At 40.7% G+C, this 22,221-nt stretch overlaps 1 protein-coding gene across 1 annotated transcript; it reads left to right on the top strand.

Annotated features, from left to right (window-relative positions):
• Positions 1-4,413: 4,413 nt before the first annotated feature.
• RGE1 (basic helix-loop-helix (bHLH) DNA-binding superfamily protein) lies at positions 4,414-10,236 on the top strand. Its single transcript, XM_010265408.2, has 3 exons — positions 4,414-4,726; positions 5,664-6,119; positions 9,765-10,236. Exons 1-3 carry the CDS (start codon positions 4,550-4,552, stop codon positions 9,861-9,863), a joined length of 732 nt encoding a protein of 243 aa, XP_010263710.2. The 5' UTR covers positions 4,414-4,549; the 3' UTR covers positions 9,864-10,236.
• Positions 10,237-22,221: the final 11,985 nt, after the last annotated feature.

Here is a 22,221-nt window from a genome sequence, read left to right as displayed (position 1 = left end):
AATTCTTGGTTGATGTTCTATCTTTTGGCTGTTTTTTTTTTTTAATTTTATTTTATCATTGCACCAAACAATGGATGCTGGAACCCACCAAATGTACACATAACTTTCAACTTTGTTTGATTGATCAAATGAAGAACAATGTTTTAGTTTTAGAACGATGATCATTTATCAGCTGGCAGGAAATATAGCTAACCAACAGTCTCCTATACACCTTCTTTAAAGAGAATCTTGACAAAAATTACTGAAACTGAAAAACCGTCTATGATAATGAATTGCTAACCTCTGTGTTTGTTTGCAGTTGTGTTTCAGAGAAAAAACTAGTATTTTAAAGAAAAAAAAGGGTTGAGCAGTTCTTTAGAGGGTGTTTCCTTCTGTGGACGTTTCTGGAAAAATGTCAGGACCACTTAAGAATGGGTGTTTATTGGGCATGAAATCACTGTTTGGTTTTAATGTTCACTAAATAAACGTTGAAACACACAAATACTTGGATTGTTTATGCAAAGGAAACTTCAATGCTTACTTAGAGGAGTTAGTGCCAATGATCTGGAGCATCGCGGACCCATCTTGCCCCTATTTGATGTTTATCATTCTATCCCTGTTAGGACATCGGTTATGAGCTGTTGGATGTGATTTGCATGTAGAATTGACTATTGGATGTCAATTTCAGACATTAAATACATGTATGGGTACTCTAGTAGACCGTTAGGTGTGCATGATGGCGTTCCATTGCAACGTAGCTAAACAATGTCACATTGGATCAGTTATAGGGTATTGCTTGAAATGCCCCCAACCAAACAGCAAAAATTAAACAAATGTTTATTATGAGCTGAGGTGGCAGATGAAAAAAAAAAACAATAAATGTTTGAATTGATGTTTTTCAATAAATGTATTTATCGGAGAAACACCCATTTACTATCAATCAGACGCTTCCAACATGTCCCAACCTGTACTTGCTTTGGAGATTTCTTTTTTGTCTGAGTGGTGCTCAATATGATGCATTCGGTTTATTGATAAGATACCCCCATTACTAAGTAAAATTTACCAAAAATATCATTTTTGAGAATAAACAATAGTGATCGGATCTATGTTACATCCACATATCAGGAATATCTCTTATCATTGATGGGATGATGTTTTGATGTTTGGCTGTAATGTCTTATAGGTAATATAAAATAATAACAACACTTCGTCTAACATCAAGGCGTATATAATATCAGACAGGCAAGAGAAAGAAATAGAAAATGGTGGTAACAGGTTATCCTAGGTCTCTGTTATAAATATAAATACCCAGAAAACTTAGCAACTGAGCCACCATCAATTGCAACCATATTAAATAGGTGTATATCATAAACATTTGTATACAACTTGGAATAAAAAACGAAAAACAAGGCGACAAACAATCTCTACAACTGAACCACACCATCAATGTAATATGGTAAAGGGTTTTTATGTAAAACTCCCCCACTTTTCCAGGATTCTCTCAAACTTACCCTGACTTTTACATACCAGTTTCCATTAAAAGACAAATACTCTATCCTTTAAACCAATTTCATATAAGAAACAAACGAGAAGTTGAAGTGAACCATTGACTGTTGTGAGGTAAATGAAGAACCTAGAATAGGAGAAATTAAAGAAATTAACTAGGTGTATTTGTTTAATAAAGCTGAATGGTTGGTCAAGGTTAATTTCGTCATCGGATTAATATTAAATTATTAATGGTGCATGTGAACCACTTCTTTTATGGTCACTAACAATGACCTCAATGACCTAATAGAAGACAAGTATGTTATAAATAAAAATATTTGGCATGTGGGTCATTGAAAGTATTGAAATGTCCAGGAAAATTTAAGAGAATCCCAGAAAAATGAGGGGAAGTTTTAGATTACAAAAAAAAAAACCTATTGTAAAACATATATCAATCAATCAAATATGTATTTGTGATTGATATCATACATTTAAAAACTCCAAAATTAAATGTGTTTAATGTATTAAATACATAAAAATGTAAAATATAAGTAAATCTAATTAAAAGTTCCATTCTCAAAAAAATAAATAAATAAGTTTCTAAGGTTTCATTTGTTTGAGGTATAAATCCAAAAATACACTAGTGTAAATGAAAAATGGTCAAATCTATAAATACAAAAGTTGAACCGCTTCTGTGTTGTTTTTACACTAATGCACGTTTGGAAGAACAGTGTAAATATGAATGTATTTACTTGTTTGGAATTAACATGGATGTAAAACTACACCCATGTTTAAAAATGCAGCCGTTAATATGTATTCTCCTGTTCTGTCAATCCCACCACTCTACCCTATTTGCTTGTGCATCAAACTCTGTCGATTAAAGGGCACACCTCTCTGTTGATACCATAAGTTGGGGAGACCAGAGAGAGATCTCAAAAAATGGTCCTAAAATGCATTGCAGAAAATGAGACTATTAACATGTGGTAGAACATCATCGGCTCGGAGCTTTCAATCTTTCGATTGAAAATGTTGTCTTATAGAAACGTAAAACTAGAATCCACACCCAGGGCTAAACAAGTTGCAGAGAGATGAAGAAGATAAGCCAAATCTTAGATCTAAGAACCAGAATAAAAGAACAAGTTGCAGACCTAAACACTAGATAATAAATCGTAGATCTAAGAAAATAGAGTAGAAAAACAAATTCTATATCTGTTTTTGGGTTGTTTCCAGATCTGAAATGAGTTGACAACAATCCCTCCAGATCTGAATGACAATGTTTAGATCTGTACCTTCTGTTCGTTGCAAGATGGAGACGATGGAATGCCTGAGTGTGTCCTCTGTTCTAAGATGAGTTTGAACCTGTGAGAGAAAGAGAATACACTGTGAGAAAATAAGAGAAAGAGCAAGAGAGAGGGAGGAAATGGAAGAGAAAGGGGTGACCAGACGGTGGTGGAAGGTGCTAGTCGACAGTGCTCGGCTGTGATAGAGAGAGGATCAAATAGTGGTGGAGGGTGCTACTCGGCAGTTTACAACTGTGTGAGAGAGAGAGAGAGAGAGAGGATCAGAAGAAAAGACGAAGAGCCGTTGTGTTTTTACATCATTATTGTTTCGATCAAATTTTACATCTAAAATATTGATATATAAAATACATCGATAATCGAAATAAATAAATTTCGAAATTGGTTTTTACACCAATCTTCGATGTATTTTTACACTCCATCCAAACACAGCCTAAAATTTGAATCCCATAACTTTCCCATGTGAATAATTAACAGAGATGGAGATCCAAATTCACGGCCAACATTAGTAATATTCTAAAACCTTTTCTTGAGTCTTGACATAAACGCATTAGAATCTGTCTTTTAATTATCACATTAGGCTAATTCATTTAACCATAGGTTAGTTCATGGAAGCACCATGGTATATGCATTAAAATACGCACGTATACAGCCTTAATTCTTGCAAAAAAAAAAACACTGCATATCAACTGTAACAGTTGTCTCGTGTATCAATTCTACCTCAGAGAGTCAGAGACGGTATTGTTAGGGCGAGTGATCTGTGTTTAATCAGTTGCTTGTTTTTACTCGGAAAAGAATGGCTGGACTCAAAGTTGTCATGCGCTTCATGGCCATTATTTCTCTGTCTATTAGAGTATCAAAAAGATAAATATGATCCCATGACTGGATATACGGTTTTCTTGTTACCCCACAAAAAGAAAAAAAAATCAAATATTCAGTAAAGAAAAAATATAAAAAGATATATAAACATTTTCCTATAAGAAAAAAAATAAATAAATGAAACGACCAAAGTAACTCTCTATTTTGTCAGGATTGCAAGATTAATTAATTGTGATTAATGACATTCATTGAAATGGAGATTGAGCTTTTAAGCAATCCAGCTTATTGTGTTGTTGTCGACATTCTCCATATCACCACATGGACTGGGTTTGGGCCGCCACACATCCAAGTGGTAGGGCTGAACTTTGCTTTGTCTGAAACGGCAACTCGGCAGCAGCCCTACCTCAAAGTCTCAACTCAACTCTCAAACAAATTAATTAATTAGATTTAAATTTATTTTTGGCAATTTTAGTGATGCAGTGGCAATGTCGTAAATGTCAGAGAAGAGAGGGTTTATTTAGAGAGGTATTTCCTCAGCCGGGGCCCGCGTTAAGAAATCTTTGGGGCAGGCTGGACTGCTGGCCGTTTTTGTTTCCACGCTAAAAATGGCATCGTCTGATGATTGTATTCTGGGCTGTTTCTACTTTCTACTTTGTTGCAGGCGAATCATCTTTCTTTACACCTAACATTGCCACCTTTGTTAAACGCGTCCGTCACCTCCTCGCCTATAACCCTATTCTGTTTCTTCTTCTTCTTCTTCTTCTTCTTCTTCTTCTTCTTCTTCTTCTTCTTCTTCTTCTTCTTCTTCTTCTTCTGTAATCTTGATCACCATGTCTGAAGAGAGAGGCGATACCAACTTCTGGGAAAACTCGTGGGCTTTCGCAAATTCTGATAACTCGGGTGGCAGCGAAGAAAAGTCAGGAAATAAACCACCACAATGTTCCAACTCGCAAAGCCCCACTGCTACGATGACAGTCCCCATGGGAAGTCAAAAACGAGGTCGTAACGGGGCTTCGAAAAATGGGAAAGGTAGTGCTGGTGAACCCGACCATGAGATACATATATGGACGGAGAGAGAGCGGAGGAAAAAGATGAGGAACATGTTCTCTAATCTTCATGCTTTGCTTCCCCATCTCCCTGCTAAGGTAAAAAACAATTGTTACAATCAATTCTGAGGACAAGATATATCTTCCCACTCCCTCTCTCTCTCTCTCTTTCTCCCATTAATCCCCCGTTATCCAGATAAAAGTTTCATTTTTGAAAGGCATCTTCCTTTTCTCTTTTTTAGATCAGTGTCATTATCAGAGAAAAAACCTATCTTTCCTTCATGGGTAAGTGGTAATCCAACGAGTGATAATGGGTTAACCTTTTTTTTTTATCCCTAGTTTAGTTTATTCATTAGTTTTTTTATTGACTGGTTGCCTGGTTACCAGAAAAGATTTCTTTTTATTTGCTTCTACCCACGAGCAGAAGCCGTTGAACGTTGATGAACCCATTTCATAACAAGTTATAAATGATCAGAAGTTTCGTGGTCGAATTTGTAATGCTATGCAGGTCCGGAGAACCACCATTTCTGGCCGATCGATCCCTAGCATGTAAACCCTTCGCTAGCTAGTTCACTATTCATGTTTGGTTTAACACAAACTGGACTTGGGTCTTGGGACCCAGATCTAATTAAGGTACCCAAAAGAGTTAAGAAAGTACTTATGTATCAAAAAAAAAAAGTTAGAAAGTAGTGAAAAGGCAAGAGTTTTTTCTCTTTCTTCTCATGCACGGCTTATATAAAGGGAATATTTGCAACAGATTTTCTTTTTGAACAGAAAACAGTGGTAGTTCTCCCACAGAAATTATATATAGACAGGGATGAGGGACACCTATAACCGGGTTTAGAATGGGAATTGAATTGAGTGAGACAAATATTCTGCACTTATCTGCTATTTACTGTAATGCATGCATTCATGGCTTTAATTCCATATCTTGGTTGACATTTTATATGAATCGTAACTGTATTAATATTTGCTTACGTTTCATTTCTCTGATTCTCTCCTTCACTAACAATTAAATAATAATATTAATGTACAGGCCGACAAGTCCACAATTGTTGACGAAGCAGTGAATTACATCAAAACCCTTCAACAATCTCTCCAAAAGTTACAGAAACAAAGGCTAGAAATGATACAAGGAGCGACAATTGTGGACTTTGGATCATCACCAAATGTGGCGCCACCGGCACTGACTCTCGACTCGAGGGAGTCATTCCTTGCTGACCATGGATCAGCCAGCGGCTTGGCCAAGGCCACTACCTCTACGCATTCGTCGTTGCTGGTACCTCGCTCTCCTTCATGCTTTCAAACATGGTCTTCGCCAAACGTTGTTTTGAGTGTATATGGAGATGAGGCGCAAATCAGTCTGTGCTCGCCAAGGAAGCCCGGGCTATTGCCAACTATCTTCTACGTTCTGGAGAAGCATAAGTTGGAGGTCATAACTGCTCATATTTCTTCAGATTATTATCGGACCATGTGTATGATCCATGTTCAAGTAAGTCATAGAATACCCTCGATCACTCCAACTAGTAGTACTCTCTCTTTAGCATTGTTACTGTCTTTCTGTTTTGTTTTGTTTTTTTCTTTTTTTCTTCTTACTGAAACAACTAATACTATTTAATTTGTTGAGAATAACCTTGGTACACATTCAATAGGGCTGCAAGTCGGGCTGGGTTAGGTTGGGTTGACGCTAGTCCAATCCTAAGTTTTAAACCCCAACCCTAACCCTAACTAAATTCCTTCAACCCTTACCCAATCTAACTCGAAGTTAATTTCGGGTTGAGTTGGGTTCAGGTTGGGCCCAACCCAACCTTCTTCCCATCTTTTAAAATCTCATAGAATTTCTCAATGTGAAGTCAGATTCACGAATTTCAACCCTAACCCTAACCCTAACATCAACCTGACCCAATCTAATTCAACTTTTTCGGGTTGGGTTCACAGCCTTAACATTCAACCTTAATTATTCAAGGTCTCAGGCTAATTCTCTGTATACGTTGAACTGGAAAAAATTATGAAACTATTTGGTCATTCAGTTTTACACATTGAATTGAATATAACAACTAATTAATAAACATAATGTTTTGGTCCTGTTTTGGGATAATTTCTTTGTAAATACTTTAATCAAAGAAGGTGTCTGTATGCAATTAACTGCTTCCTGATTTCTTGAGGACTTGCCCAAAAAGGAAGTGAATCTTCAGCAAGACCACCGTTTGATTGTTTTGCATTTGATTCCCCACCCAAATCAGGTATTTCATTTTGTCCTTTAATAAATGGTACATTAAAATCCACTATGATTTCATTTTAATAGTATTATAATTAATTATTCTCTTAAAATTTTTCTTACAGCTTTTCTGCTAAATTAAATAGTACATTAATTCCTCGTCTTTATAGCATTCATATTTCCCACATCATTTAGAATTTTATAATTAATTAATTTCAGAAAAAAAAACAACAATATTTGATTTTGTTTTCTCTTGCAAAAGCAGCAAAATTGAAAAGAAGGAGATAAAGTGAGAGGATGCTGATGAATAAAACAGGTTTTAAGGCCCTGTATATGGAAGCCAGACCAAAGATAGTAGTTAATCACATAAAAAATTAATAACTTTTCTGTCGACATAGCTTGATTAACTATTGGACTACGACGATATGGTATCAACTTTTCCATCCTATGAATGACTTGGAATAGAGAATTTGAGGGGAGGCTTAAGAAAACTTGATTAAGAAAAATATAGAATTTATTTATGAAAATAAATTTAGGGAATTGCAAGAGAAATAAAATTATACTATGAAAACAAACAATTATATTGACCTAGTAACAAAAGACTAAGGCCCGTTTGTCTGGGGAGGGGGGGAAGTTGGTCAATGGAAAAGTTCTCATGTTGCTTTACTAATGAAGAGTGGAACTTATGGAAATAAAATTTTCCCTTGATAAGTTTTTGGCAATCTATCTGAAAACATTTACCTACCTAAGAGATGGGTAAATTATTTATCCATGGAAGAGGAAAATTGGCCAACTGTGTAAGAATAAAATGTTGTATTATAATGAAAAAAGTTAGGGATCTTTTAGAAAATTCATTCACTGTACTTATCCGAATAACATCTTCCCAAATAATACTTATTCGGACTTTTGTATTATAAAAATGTAGTTTGTTACCACTAAAATTTCTTAAAAATTTAGAGTGTGTATATATAAACATAATAAATCGACAATTTTTATCTTAGGATTCTCTTCACTTATGGCACATTGAACTTATCCTTGCTTTTATTGGTGTGAAGTCATCCCATTCTTGAGTAAACAGTTTTAATGCTAATGTTTATGATTTTATTGCTCTCCAACGAACATGATTATGATTTTTATTTGTTCCACAACTTATTCAATTAATGCTTCTTTATTACAATATATATTGGTATGGTAATTTTATTTAATATACCAAACTACTTGCAGTTGTAGTTGAAAATAAATATAAAGTCGAATTGCTACTAATTTACTACCAACTACTATTACCATTTTTGGGTTTTAACCAAGCGAATCCCCTAATTCTTAATGCTCAGTTTAGAAAGAGTATAAATGCAAATATGTACATCGCAAATACATACAAAATAATATAAAGTATAAGGTTTTGCGCTCTACATATTTGCATTTGTACTCCTTCCAAACTCAGCCTAAGTTGCATTAGTGTCTTAATCTATCACTTGTCCTTATTTAATATGCATGATTCTATTTATTTAGCCTTTAGACCCCATTCGCTTTTCGGTAAGTTACTTATATTATCTGGGTAAGTTTTTCCTGGAAAACACATACCCAACTTAGTGTATTTACCCATGTTTTTTTATTTCGCAAGTAAAAAAGGAAATGACCATTTTAACCATAAAAATTCATTATTAAAAGGTGAATTTTTGTCCCATTCAAGTGTTGGAAACTTTTCCCCCGTGGAAAAGTTATTTACCCACCTAGGAAATGGGTATCACTTACCCCTCAAGAAAATAAGCTTTCCCTAGTCCCCACATTAATTTGAAAAGAGAACATGGGATTCTTTGTCAATGGGAATCAACTTTCCCCCCTCTCAAAATCCAGAAAAAGAACACCTCCTTAATTAATTCTCAATTTGTAAATAATGTTATATTCAATCACATTAAATATCGATTTCAAAAACATAAATATGACACTAGATGCCCAATAATATTGTGTAACTAAAATTATTATTATTATTATTTAATTTCTTAAATTAATTATTTTACTAAAATACTAAAAATTTACTATGTTTTCTGATGTTCGAAATGAAATAGTTAATTCAAGATCTAAAATCCAACAAATCATTTTTTAAAGGTTAGGTTGGGAGGCATCTTCAACCACTCAGCTTCTGAAAAGATATTGGAAGGGCAAATCTCTTGTGTCAGCATGTCTCTTGTTACAGGATTGATATGAAGAAAAAATTTGGAAAAATAAACATTTTGGTCAAAAGTAAATGAATAGGTATTTTGGATACTTTTGTGTCAGCATGTCTCTTGTTAGAGGATTTTAATCAAGGTTTTTAAAATCAAACCAGTCAGGGGTCCAATTTCCAGGTCGAACGGTCTAATCGTTAGAATCGAATGGACGGTCCATTCTGACAAAAAATAAAAATAAAAATGGCCAAAACCATTGGACGTTTGAATGATTTGACCACCTGGGTCAACAGTTTTATGACCAAATCAATGGTTTTTGGTGAAATAATGGCTGTGGGGTAAAACGGATCGATTCCCAAATTTCCGGTCTGACCATCCGGTCCAATCTGATTTTGAAAACCATGATTCTAATAATGGAGTCTACTTGCAACCGTGTCAAAAAATTGAAAAGAGGTGATTGTAATTACCAAACTTCATTAAGAGAGGTTTCAGCAACAGTCAAAAACTTCAGTGGAGGTTTTAGCAATTTACCCAATTAAAGGACTGTGCTTGTTTAGCTTCAGTGTTCACATATCTCACTTAACAGTTTAAGCCACTGCTATGAATATATGAATAAAAAATGGTATGCTAAAACTTTTGTTTTTTGGCTCCAGTATGAATAAAAGCTGAGTCGTGGTCTAAGCAAAGAATTGTTGTTATAAACTCTATATGGTTACCATTATATGTTTATAAATTTACATGGGCTATTGAACAGGCAAACGGGACTGCCGATCAATTCCCAGAGGTATTGCCGATGGAGGAAATATACAAGCTTGCAGTCGGAGAGATGATATTCTGGCTCTCTGCCTCATGAACAATAAGTTATAAGTGAACAAAAGATGGATCTTTCTTTGCTTTTATTTTCCGAAAATGAAAATTAAATGTAGAAGGAACCATGAATGAAGTGATCGAAACAGGAGAGATATACTAGCGCTACTTTTGTAGATGGGCTAGATGTTCTGCTATTTTCCAAAGAAATGAGTATGCGTATATCTCTTCATGGTCTGGGTAGCTTGCTATCTTGGCTGCAATAGAGGACAGTAGCAACATGACATACTTAATTATATTTGCTTATCAGCTGTTAATGGAGAAAGAATTTATTTTTTAAGCAGCTGCAATGTTTAATAGTTTAGTCTCTACTTTCTACTGAAATTGGGCTCTAGGAGGTGAACTGAAATGTATATACATAGCATCTGAGTATTGAGTAGTGACATGTATCTTAGTTCCCATTTACAGTTTCTTATTTATTGATTTGCATTAATGTCTCAGTAGAAGCAATTGAAAAGCGTTAATTTGAAATTAAATATTTTCTTGCAGCAAATGGAAATGATTAGGGAAGCATCAAATTCAGGTGCAGAGATTCTGTTTTTATTGTGAACCATACATTCTGCTTCCTTCTTTTTATCCTTTCTAATCTAATCCAGAGGACCTGTTAGATTATTTCTAATCTGTCAGCTGCATCTTCTGCCTACGTCTGGCAATTGCATGGATTCAGGAAGCGTACAGCCTCAGCTAGCCCTTGAACTCCAGATGCTGAAACAGCGCAATGAATAATTAATTAGACAATATTCAAGCCTCATATGTGGACCAATCAGATCATGATACGCCAAATCAGCCTCATACGTGGGACCCACGTTCGTGTGGAACTGACGTGTGGTGCATACTGCATAGTTATTGGCCCAGCATTAATAAATAGTAATACTAATAGAACCATATATGAACGATTCCAACTGGTTATATCCATTGACCATTGCTTTAAAACAACTATCATCTAACTGCGCGCAATTTAGAGATGTTCAATAATGAAGATTATTGCAAGGTCGATCTTCTCGATGATGAATTGCATGGTTGGAACCCACCGAAAATCTAAACTTATGGTTCTGGTTAGACCAACGCCTACATATTTTCAACTTATTGTCACTTCTATTACTACAGATGAGTTCATAAATATGCTAACTATCACTGAAATCGAAGATATATATTTTGGTTGTGATCGATGCAAATTTCAACCAGTGAAAATAACAGGGACTTCTCGGATATTCAATGGGTTGGGAGTTGGGACCCAATTTAAAGTTTTAGCGTTCCAGGCTGCCAGTAATACCAGCACGTACCTGCAGCTCATTCATCTACCTCTTCCTAGTTATTACTGAAAAAAAAAATAATAATTATTAGTACTACATATATTGAGTATTAACATATTAAATAAAGCTCCAAACTCTGCTCCACTTTGCTAAATCAGCAACAACCCCTTTAATCCAAAGTGTTTCCAATTTCCATAGCCAGGGCTGAATGACAAAAACAATGTCTGTTAGTCTGTACATAGTAAAGAAGCTGAATTTTGAGGGACAGTCATCAAGGGAATTGAATGGATGGAATATTAATACTATTGACATGTCAGAGATGATGAAGAGATGCATATATAGGTTGGTGGGGTTTATAATTGATAATGGCCGACCGGGGCTTGGGCCAGCCTATTGTCTCTTATGCTCTATTTTAAGCCCATCTCAGCAATGTACCATGACAGGTTGGTGTTGATGTTCCCTAATCTCCATTAGATACAAGTTCTTCGATGCTTGTAGTAAAGCAATTTGCTGTAACAGGAAATGTGGTTAGATGCCTAGTTTAGGAAGGGTAAGTAAATTCTAAATGGTATTAATTATTGATGTACACACACATTTTTAATTGATATATACTAGTGAGAGTTCTATATGGATTTTAGAGAGAAATCCTTGATTGGTTTGGTGCATGCAGCACTGACCCAATTAAGGCCATATATGTATGAATTAATTAGGTCGATATATAATATGAAAGCTCCCGTTATATATGTTGTTTACCTACAATATAAAAATAATTAGTAGCACCAAAACGGGATTAAAATAAATGCAAAATTAGAATTATAGAAAGATGCATAAATCCGAAGAGGAACAGGATTAAAAATGTAACCAAACTTCTAGCATACCAATGGAGCAATTTAAACCAAAAAGCTTATTCCAAGTATAATTTTGGGAAAGAAGAAATTGAGCTAAAGATGGAGTAGATGTTGGTTGATGATGGTGCGTGATGATGGTGCGTGATCAGGAAGTTCCTAGTTGGAAGGTTATCCAGATGTTGTCCGTTTAGCGAGTTAGTTCAAACTGCAAGAAAGTGGATCAGAGAACCTGGGGTGGCTAACCCGGCGAGGTTGCTCCGATGCTTAAGTTAGTATTGTGTTCTGATAGCGAGCTGAAAGCTTGAATGCAAGTAAGCTAGTGAGCAAATAATCGCGAGTACCTAGGTCAAAGGGGTTGGTGCCCTTATATAGCTGGGCTGCTGTGAGCCTCACGAAACCTCTCTGAGATCCCCGGGCCGACCAGTAGGAGTCTGTTCCGCTCCAGAATGTGGATAGCGTGCTAGCCGGTAAGCCTCATCGTGTCCACCCGAATTGGGCGGGATGAGGATAAGACTGACGGTCGCGTGGCATGATTCCGAAGGGCTTGAAGACAGCTGGCGAGCTTCTAGAATCAGTTACATGTCACCTTGACAAATACGGACATCCGAGAAACCCTACCCTCGGAGCAATCCAAAGTGATTGGGACACCCGAGGTGACTGATCTGCTGAGGTGGTCAGAAGCCCGTGCTGAGTCATCATCTGGCTAGAAAGTCGCGTTCACGTATCCTCTGTTCATCAGGTCGGGCCAAATCACCCCTCATCAATTGCCCCCCACTCCTCGTGCAAGGGTCACGACCCGGTGCGAGGAGTGCATGACGAGTTGAGGTGGATTTGGCCTTGGCCGATCTGGCAGTTTGACCTCAATAACCCACCCAGCTCGACCAGGAAGCCAGATTGTGTATCAGGAATGTGCGGATGTCACGCTGATTATTTAACCCTGCAGACGTCAAAATACGCACTCAACTGATTTCAGCCTCGGGAGGAGTGCAGCCGGTTTTCCTGGGAGTCATCGGATTATGTTGATCTTGCCCATCCAAAATTGACTCCAATGGCTATAAATAGGTGCTTTGGGGTCCCCATTTTCTTTGTCGTGATTTGTGCATTCGTGGTCTAAGCTCGCGTGTCTGCTTCCAGGTCGGTGTCACCTGTCCTTGTCTTTGAAGTCATCTCCTCCTCTCTCCAGTCTAGGTAAGTGTCCTTTGTTCCTAACTTCTTTTCCTTCAATTACGGTGTCGAGTATTAGCACTAGTAGTTTACTAGATGCTAGTAGCGAGTCAACCGGGACCGAGGTGGACTCCTCAGGCCAAAAGGTAGAGTCTGGTCCTACCGAGGTGGGCACCTCGGCATATGGCTCTGAGCCTAGTCCATCCAAGGTGGACTCCCAATCACAGGAGTGGAAGGACTCTAGAAAGGATGCCTCGATCTCCTATAGTTCTTGGAGGTTGGGGCCATACTGCTTCGGTCCTTCCGTAATGACTGCGGAGAGACTCCAAACATTAGTAGGGCACTATAAATTTCCTAAGGACCATGGTTGGAGTATCCCCTTAGAAGGGCATCCCTGGGATCACGATCCCGACGAAGTTGTAGTGTTCGAAGAGTAGCTGACAGTTGGACAGTGCTTCCCACTTCACCCATTCATTGTAGAGATCCTCAAGCTTTTTAATATCACCATAGGCCAGTTCCACCCGAACTCAATTCGCTCTATAGTAGGCACCATTTCCCTGTTTAATCACTTCAGCAGACCTTTGACTATGGATACTTTTAGATCGATTTGTTCTATCAAGAAAAACTCTACCAGTCTTCCTTCTTCTGAACATCATAGTTACTACCTAAACCCCCATCTTGGATACAAGATCTTGTACGGTTTTCCCAACAAAGTCCCAGCCTGGAAGAGGCACTATTTCATTATTACTATAGCTGGGGGGTGGCCATTTCCGATGCACTAGAGAACGACCATCAATGACACCGACATTAAGCTAGATAAGGACATGAAGAAACAGATCCGCGCTTGGGCGAAGCTCAAGTTGGAGTTGGACATCTTCCTGGCCGAGGAAAAGTTAGTTAATGCAGGGCTGAGTCCAAGTAGGTCTCCACTTCGGTTTCACACACTTAGATCTTTCCCACCATCTTCTCTACTATGTCGGTGTCTATGTTACAGGTACCATGGTGGATATCCCTATCTCCAAACTTTTCTCCGACATGAAGAAGAGGAAGAAGAGGAAGGCATCTTGTGTCGAACCCCCAGCCGTTGAGCCCGCCACTACTCCCACCGTCCCTATTGCCCTAAAAAGAAAGGAAGACGCCCCTGACCAGGAAGCTAGCTCGCGAACCCGAGGTGGCCTAAGAGTCCGAGCCCATCCCTTCTAACCTGAGGTCACCGCTTCCAATGCAATTCCCGAGGAGGGCCATAGCATATTTGATACCCGGGTAACCACTCTCAAAAGCAAGGAAGTTGTTTTTCTTGCCTAGGTTTCTAAGTATGTCGAGATGCCATGCTCCAAGCTCGCTTCCATGGCATGGGGTCGTCTAATGGTGGTAAGTTTCTGAGTTCACTTCTCTGTCCTTTGTGTTTTTCCTGCCTTGCTGATTGGCGCAATTCTCTTGTAGACAAACTCGATGATTCACTCGTTGGTGGAGCAGTCTGACCATCAGATGGAGCTGTTACAAATCTCAGAGTCGAAGGCCAAGGTTCTAGTTCCTGAATCTAAAGCGATGGAGTGCCAGGCCAAAACATTAAAGGCCGTAGAGCTGGCGAAGAAGCGGGAGGTTGAGGCAAAGTGGAAGGATGAACGCATTTGCGAACTGGTGAAGGAGGTCGAAGAGAAAAAGGCTCTCCTTGCTGATCGCGAGGCTATCTTCTCCCAAGAGCAAAAGGAGGTCGGCACTCGTGCTGTTCAGACTTATAAAACATCTTCGGAGTTTGACAACTTCATGAACAAGACAGCCACCTCGGCATTCCGCAAGGGCTTCAAAGTCTGTTGCTGGCTGGCAAGGCGTGCATTTCCTTAGCTTGGTCTTCAACCACTCACAACCATTGGGATTTCTACAGAGACTGTAATCCAAGAAGCGAGCGAAGATCCAGATTCTGAGGAGGATGGGAACGATGATGTTGGTTTGGAAGTCGGGGAACTCTGACGTAGCAATTGACGAGGTCATAGAGACCGTTGAGGTTGTTGCTATGAGCACATCCATGGAGGTGGACCCAACAAAAGATCCCAAACTCATTGAAGAAGGGGGTGAAGAGCCCCATCAAGATTGACTTTTGCCTCTTTTCTTGGACCTCTTGTACATATGTAATACCCCGAGCCTCTGAGCTTGGTTAGCTATTTGTAACTTTCCTTTTTGTGTTTTTTGTGTTTTTTTTTAAATGTACTAAAATTGCTTATTGAATGAATTGAATCTTTTTGTTCCTCTCGTGCAAAAATCTTAAGTAAGAATAGTTCGATGTCAATGTACGCCGAAGTGAGCAGACACTATAGGGTATGTGCTCGACCTGTCTGCACACGAACTACTTCTCACCTGCCCCCGAAGAGGCGACTGGGTCTTATATTGCCCATGCTGAAGCGACTAGGTCTTAGTTTGCATAGAGGTCATCAGCTCAGCATCGTGGCCCTTAGGCTCTAGGAGAGACTCATAGTCCACTCTCTAATGTGTAACATGGCTAGCTCAGTGACCATCTAGACTTAGTTAATTTGGGCGGATGTCTAACTCTCGAGCTCACAGGTAGTACTTATTCAGGCTATCAACATTCCATGCTCGGAGTACATGCATCCCTTCCATCATCTCTAGCTCATGCGTGCCTCTTCTGAACACACGTCTCACCCTATACGGACCCTTCCAATTCGGGCTGAGCTTACCTATGCCTTGCTCAGGTACCATCACCTTACGGAGCACCAGGTTGCCAACTCGGAGCTGTCGTCTCTTGACCTGGGCATTATAGTACCAAGCTACCCGCTGCTAGTAGGCCACAGTCCGAATATAGGACAGGTCACGTGCTTCTTCGATCAGGTCAGGTTAGTTCAGAGCTCATCGTCGTTTGCGTCCTTGTCGTACGCGTTAAGCCTCAAAGTCGGTACTTCGATCTCAGCAGGGATTACAGCCTCTGTTCCGTATGTCAAGTTGAAAGGCATTTCCCCTGTTGCAGTCTTGATGGTTGTTTGGTAGACCCAAAGGACACTAGGCAGCTCGTCCATCGACAACCCCTTAGCTCGTGCCAAGCGAGCTTTTAGTCCGTGGAGGATTGCCCTATCCGTTCTCTTCAGGGTGTGCAACTGAAGTGAAATTCTATTGGATCCCATTCTCGGCGCACCAGTTTTGGAACTTGATGTCTTCGAACTACATTCCGTTGTCCAACATCAACACCTTGGGTAGTCCGAAGTAGCACACTATGTTCTTCCAGAAGAAGTTATGCACGTTTTGTGTTGTAATTGTTACCAGCGGCTTAACCTCCATCCACTTCGTAAAGTAGTCAACCGCCACGACCAAGAATTTCCTCTGCCCAGTTGTCAGAAGAAATGGTCCTATGATGTCTATCCCCCATTGCGCAAAAGGCCACGGGCTGGTCAGGTACTTCAGATCGACAGTAGGTTAATGAAGGATGTTGGCATGCCTTTGACAGTTGTCACATTTCTTGATGAATTCGAGTGCATCTGCCTTCATAGTGGGCCAGTAGTACCCTTGTCTTAGTGCCTTTTGGGCTAGCGCCCTGCCCCCCAAGTGTCCTTCATGGATTTCGTGAAGTACCCGATCTGCTTTAGAAGGTTGCAGGCAACATAGGTAGGGGAGCATGAAGGACCTCCTATACAGCTGCCCGTCGATAACAATGTATCGAGTTGACTGATGCTCTACCCTCTGGGCTGCATTGCGTTCTGCTAGTAGGGTCCCGTGGAGCAGATAATCGATGAGCGGATCAATCCAACTCGGTTCCGCTTGCAACACAGGAACGACCTCTTCTGCCTCCTCGAGAATGTTGGGTCGAGGCAAGTCTTCAATGTACACCATTCACATCATGTTGTCACTGGTGCTTGCCAACCGCAATAGGGCGTCGACCTCAGCGTTCTCGGATCTTGGTATTTGTCAGATGAACCAAGAGAGGAAGGTTGGCAAGAGCTCTCTTACTTTACCTAGATAGGCTTCCATAGTCGGGTCTTGAGCTTCGTAGTCACCATTGACCTGGTTCACCACCAACTAGGAATCGTCGCACACTAGATAATCGACGAGCGGATCAATTCAGCTTGGTTCCGCTTGCAACATGGGAGCGACCTCTTCTGCCACCCCCCCCCCCCCCTGAGAATGCTGGCCCAAAGGAGGTCCTCTATGTACACCGTTCACATCGTATTGTCACTGGTGCTTGCCAACCGCGACAGGGCATCGGTCTCAGCATTCTCGGATCTCGGCAAGAGCTCTCTTACTTAAGTTAGATAAGCTACCATAGTCGGGTCTCGAGCTTTGTAGTCACCATTGACCTTGTTCACCACCAACTGGGAATCGTTCTACACTACTAGGTGTTTCGCGCCAATTTCCATTGCTAGGTTTAGTCCGGCTATGAGTTCTTCGTAAACTACCTCGTTGTTCAATGCCTCGAATCTGAACCAGAGAGCATACTCTAGCTTCACCTCATTCGACTCGTACATTATTAGTCCAGCACTGCTTCCTCGCTGATTAGACGAGCCGTCTACATGGAGGATCCAGGGCTCCTCGTCCCAGGTCGGTCCAACTCTGATCGGGACCAGTGCCGCGCTAGTTGACGCCTCCAACGTGCTAGCAGGCTCAATCAGTTCAGAGGTTGGCGCGCTAAACGTACATTCTGCCACAAAATCTGCCAAGACTTGGGATTTGATCGTGGGATGTGGTTCGAACTGGATGTCGTACTCGCTTAGCTCGATGGTCCACTTCCTCAATCTACCAGACACCTCGGGCTTCAGTAGAACGTGCTTCAAAGGCTTGTTGGTGAGGACAATAATCGTGTGGGCTTGGATGTATGGGCGTAGTTTTTGAGCTACTACTACCAGCATGTATGCTAGCATCTCAATGTCAGGGTATCTAGTCTCTATAGCCTACAAGACTTTACTTACATAGTAGACAGACCGTTGGACCTGGTTTACTTCTCTTATCAGTACCGAGCTGACCACCTTGTCACTCACAGAGAGGTACAACTTTAGCTCGTCACCTTCCTCAGGTCGGGTCAAAACCAGTGGTGTACTTAAGTATTTTTTCAGCTCGTCCAACGATAGCTGGCACTCTTCAGTCCACACAAAGTCATCATTCTTCTTTATTGCCTCAAAGAAAGGTAGGCATCGACTCGCCGATTTTGACATAAACCGGTTTAGGGCGGCTACTCGGCCAGTTAGCCTTTGAACTTCTTTTATCTTTTAGGGCAGTCTCATATCTAACATGGCCTTTATTTTATCCAGGTTAGCCTCGATGCCACGTCGGTTTACTATGTAGCCGAGGAACTTGCCCGACATGACCCCAAAGACACTTGTTCGGGTTGAGCTTCATGTTAAATTTTCTTAGTATTTGAAAAACACAATTTAGATTGTCAATTAAAGAGTTTGAAAACTGGGTCTTCACGACCATGTCATCAACATAGCACTCTACTTTATTTCCAATCAGAGGTTCAAAAACTTTATTTACAAGTTGTTGGAAAGTTGCTCCAGTGTTTTTCAATCCGAAGGGCATCACTTTACAGCAGTACAGTCCTAGTTTGGTTATAAAAGTAGTCTTGTCTTGGTCAGCTACGTCCATCCTAATTTGGTTGTAGCTGGAGTAGGCGTCCATGAAGCTCAACAACTCGTTCCCCAAGGTCACGTCTACCAGGCGGTCTATTCTAGGGTGTGGGAAGCAGTCCTTCAGGAAGGCTCTGTTGAGGTTGGTGTAGTTGACGCACATGCGCCACTTTTCGTTGGCCTTCTTCACCAGCACGGGGTTGGCCTCCCAGCTCGGGTAATGGAACCCCTTAACGAAGTCTACTGCGAGGAGGTTCCCAACCTCCTCGTCAACTACCCTCCAATGCTCTGGGGCGAGGTTTCTTTTTCTTTGTCTAACTAGAATGACTGAGGGGTCCACATTAAGTTTATGAGTAATTATACTAGGGTCAATACCGGGCATCTCTGTCGCGGACCGAGCAAAAACATCAAAGTTACTGAGTAGAAAACTTACTAGCTACGATCGAAGAGGTTCGCCTAGTAGAGCACCGGTCTAGAGGATCTTCGTGGCTCAGCTTCGGAGACCGATACATGGATTGTTTCCTCCATAGGGGCAGGTCTCTCCTCTATGTGCTCGAGTAGAGACTCTAGTTCGACATCCTCTACAAACTTTGCCTTGCCTTTCAATGTTTCCACGTAGCACTTGCGCAATTCCAGCTGGTCATCTCATACTACCCCACTCCGCAGCTCATTGGGAATTTAATCAATAGATAATAGGTGGACACTACTGTTCGCAGGGCATGTAGAATGGGCCAACCTATAATTGCATTCTAGGGGGACAAAGTTGTGACCACTAGGAATGTGTGCTCGAAGCGCATTGAATTAGGCCATGTTCCTGTTGCGACTAGTACTGTCACTCAGTCGAGGGGCCTAAATACATCACCATTGAATCCTACCAGGGGTGATATTGTCGGTTTCATGTCACTTCACTGTAACTGCAACTTGTCGAAGGCTTCTAGGAATATGATGTCCGCCGAACTCCCTGAATCTACCAGGACCCGCTTCACCTCAAAGCTATTGATCACAAGCTTGATGACGAGGGCATCATCACGCGGATACTGTATCCCACGCGCATCGTCCTCGATGAAGTACATGGGCTCTTTTACACGAGGTCGTTTCGGTGGGTTCTCTTCTTCATGCTCTAGTTCCTGGATTGTGTTTTTTCTTGCTATTGTAGTGCACCCTGCAACAATTATTGACCCACCAGTGATCATGTTAATCACCCCGCGGATCGGTCTGTTCTCAAGTGGTCGTGGTTGCCAAGGTGGCTAGTTGTTCCTTTTGCTCGTCTCTGGAGCTTCTCTCCTTTGGTCGGCTTGGTGGTCTGCCAACTCCCTGCCTTCATCTTGGATATACTTCTTCAAGTATCCACGGTGGATTAGCTCTTCAATCTTGTCGCGGAGGTTCTGGCAGTTCTCAGCACTGTGCCCGATGTCGTGATGGAAGTGGTAATAGACATTCGGGTTTTCGGTTGTCGGATCTCCCCGCAGCCTAGGTGGCCACTTGACATAAGAAGAATCCTTGATCTTCATCAGAACCTCACCTCGCTTTGTACTGTATGTTAGACAGTGTATGCCCTTAGCTCTAATCAGATTGATGTACATTATGACATTTATTGTAAATGAATAAAGTACATATTTGATTCATGTTATAGTAGTGTGTTTTTGTGTAATACCCTTAAACTGGACACTTATGAGACTTGTGTTAGTTTAGAATGTTCACAGCCGTTGGATAAGTCTGGGGAGATTTATCCTGCTAAGGCTGACACTGATGTGCCGCCAAGTGTTGGGGTGGCCTGTCTCAGCTGCCAGGGTGAGACCCGAGGTACATGCAGTGTAGGTTTACTTGAAACCCTGAACCGGACCAGATTTCCAGTATTGCCCTGGACCTTGGTGATTAGTGGGCAAAACTGGAAAGTTACACCTGACCCCTAGACTCGATTATAATACTGCACTAGGTGTCGGATTGGGCTATCTTTGATATGCCAATCTGTGAGATCCTTAGAGGGGGTCAAAACCTGGGTATGTTGGGACAGTCCGAGAATTCATCTGAGTGGGTGATCATAGTGACAGGATCAGCCCCTTTGTCAGACAAAGGTAATGATCGAGGATGCACTATCTCTGATGGAAACCAAGACTGCCGGCAGCCGATTTCAATCGTTGAAATTTGTTTTGCAAAATATATTTATATACGGATATACATATATATATATATATATATATATATATATATATATATATTATAGTTTCAAAATGTTTGCAAAAGGTTTTAATTCACAGGATCCATGTGAGTAGAGAGTGCATCACTGTTCCTTGCAGCCGAGGGAGAGGTCCTCTCTTGTCGGGTAGTGTTTGATCATTATGGGCTGAGAGGTTAAGTGTAAGACCATTGAGGGTAATACCTGATGGGCTAATCTTGCATCTACCCACAGTGCCTGGGTTTTTATAAGGTAATTTGGCCCAGGGACCACTTAGTGTAAGTGTTGGGCCCATTAAGAGTCCATATGATGGGCTTTAGGGGGTTCACTGTCTTTTCAGTGAATTCGAACAGGCCTTGTAACAGAGGCTAGGCTGAACCTATGTGGCTGATGTGTAAATCAATGTTTGAGTCCCAGGCCATACAAAGAAGCCCAACTGGGCAGCAGTTTGGAAGGTTACTGAGCACATAAGACTTATTGGGCCTAAAGCCCATTTCGAACTGGTTTAATTGGACTAATTAAAGAGGGGCGGATCTGGGATTGGATCAGCAGATAGGATAGGGAGTTATCCCTATCCACTCAGAGAGTCCAGATCTGAATTTGGATCTAGAAACCTCCTAATGAGATTAGGAGAGAGCTGATCTGATCTGCAAATAAGATAAGGATTTATCCTTATCACTTAAAGAGAGTCTAGATTCAAATAAGGATTTGAATCAGGAAACTCCTAATGGGATTAGGAGCTGATCTCTTTAAGTCTATAAAAGGAGGAGGGGGCGAACCATTCAGTTCATACTCCATTCCAGAGATCAGATCTCATATTACACAGAGAGAAGACAGCAACAGTGTGACTGCGCCATCTTCTCCCTGCGTTCTCCTCCTGTTGCCGCCTACTGCCAGTTCAATCTCCAGTTTTGTAGGAGCGATCAAGAATAGTTCTTGATATCAGTCTTTGGAGAAAGGCTGATCTGAAGTTGTGCTCACTGCCTCCATCGAATTCTTGCTGAAGGATTCAGTTCTTGGGAAGAACACTGTTGATTCTGCTCCACCCTACACTATGTCATCTTCAGTTGGAGCTGTTTTTGGAGACTTCTTTGGGCGTGAACACCTTCATTGGAGGATACTGTTTCTTCATATCAGGTACATCCCTCTCCTACTATTTTGGTTCAGATCTGGTTCGGTTTTTGGTTCAAGATTGATCCTTGAAAAATGCAGCTTTTCTAAAACAGGGAATGTGATTCCCAGATGGGAGAGAGAAAAATTTTTGAAATTTCGCCCAACCTACCTACAAGGTTCAGCCATCCATGTGATGGATCTCTCATCCCTTCACTATGTTTTGATA

Source organism: Nelumbo nucifera, chromosome 1, assembly GCF_055504915.1.
Source record: "Nelumbo nucifera cultivar China Antique chromosome 1, China Antique-T2T, whole genome shotgun sequence".
Lineage (NCBI taxonomy): Eukaryota > Viridiplantae > Streptophyta > Magnoliopsida > Proteales > Nelumbonaceae > Nelumbo > Nelumbo nucifera.
This window is presented reverse-complemented; position numbering and strand designations above follow the sequence as displayed.

Excerpts from the sequence above, each read along its gene's own strand:
- RGE1 (XM_010265408.2), top strand. The coding sequence starts at position 4,550 with ATGACAGTCCCCATGGGAAGTCAAAAACGAGGTCGTAACGGGGCTTCG. Across the intron at positions 4,727-5,663 it reads TTCCCCATCTCCCTGCTAAG|GCCGACAAGTCCACAATTGT; the intron begins GTAAAAAACAAT and ends ATTAATGTACAG. Across the intron at positions 6,120-9,764 it reads TGTGTATGATCCATGTTCAA|GCAAACGGGACTGCCGATCA; the intron begins GTAAGTCATAGA and ends GCTATTGAACAG.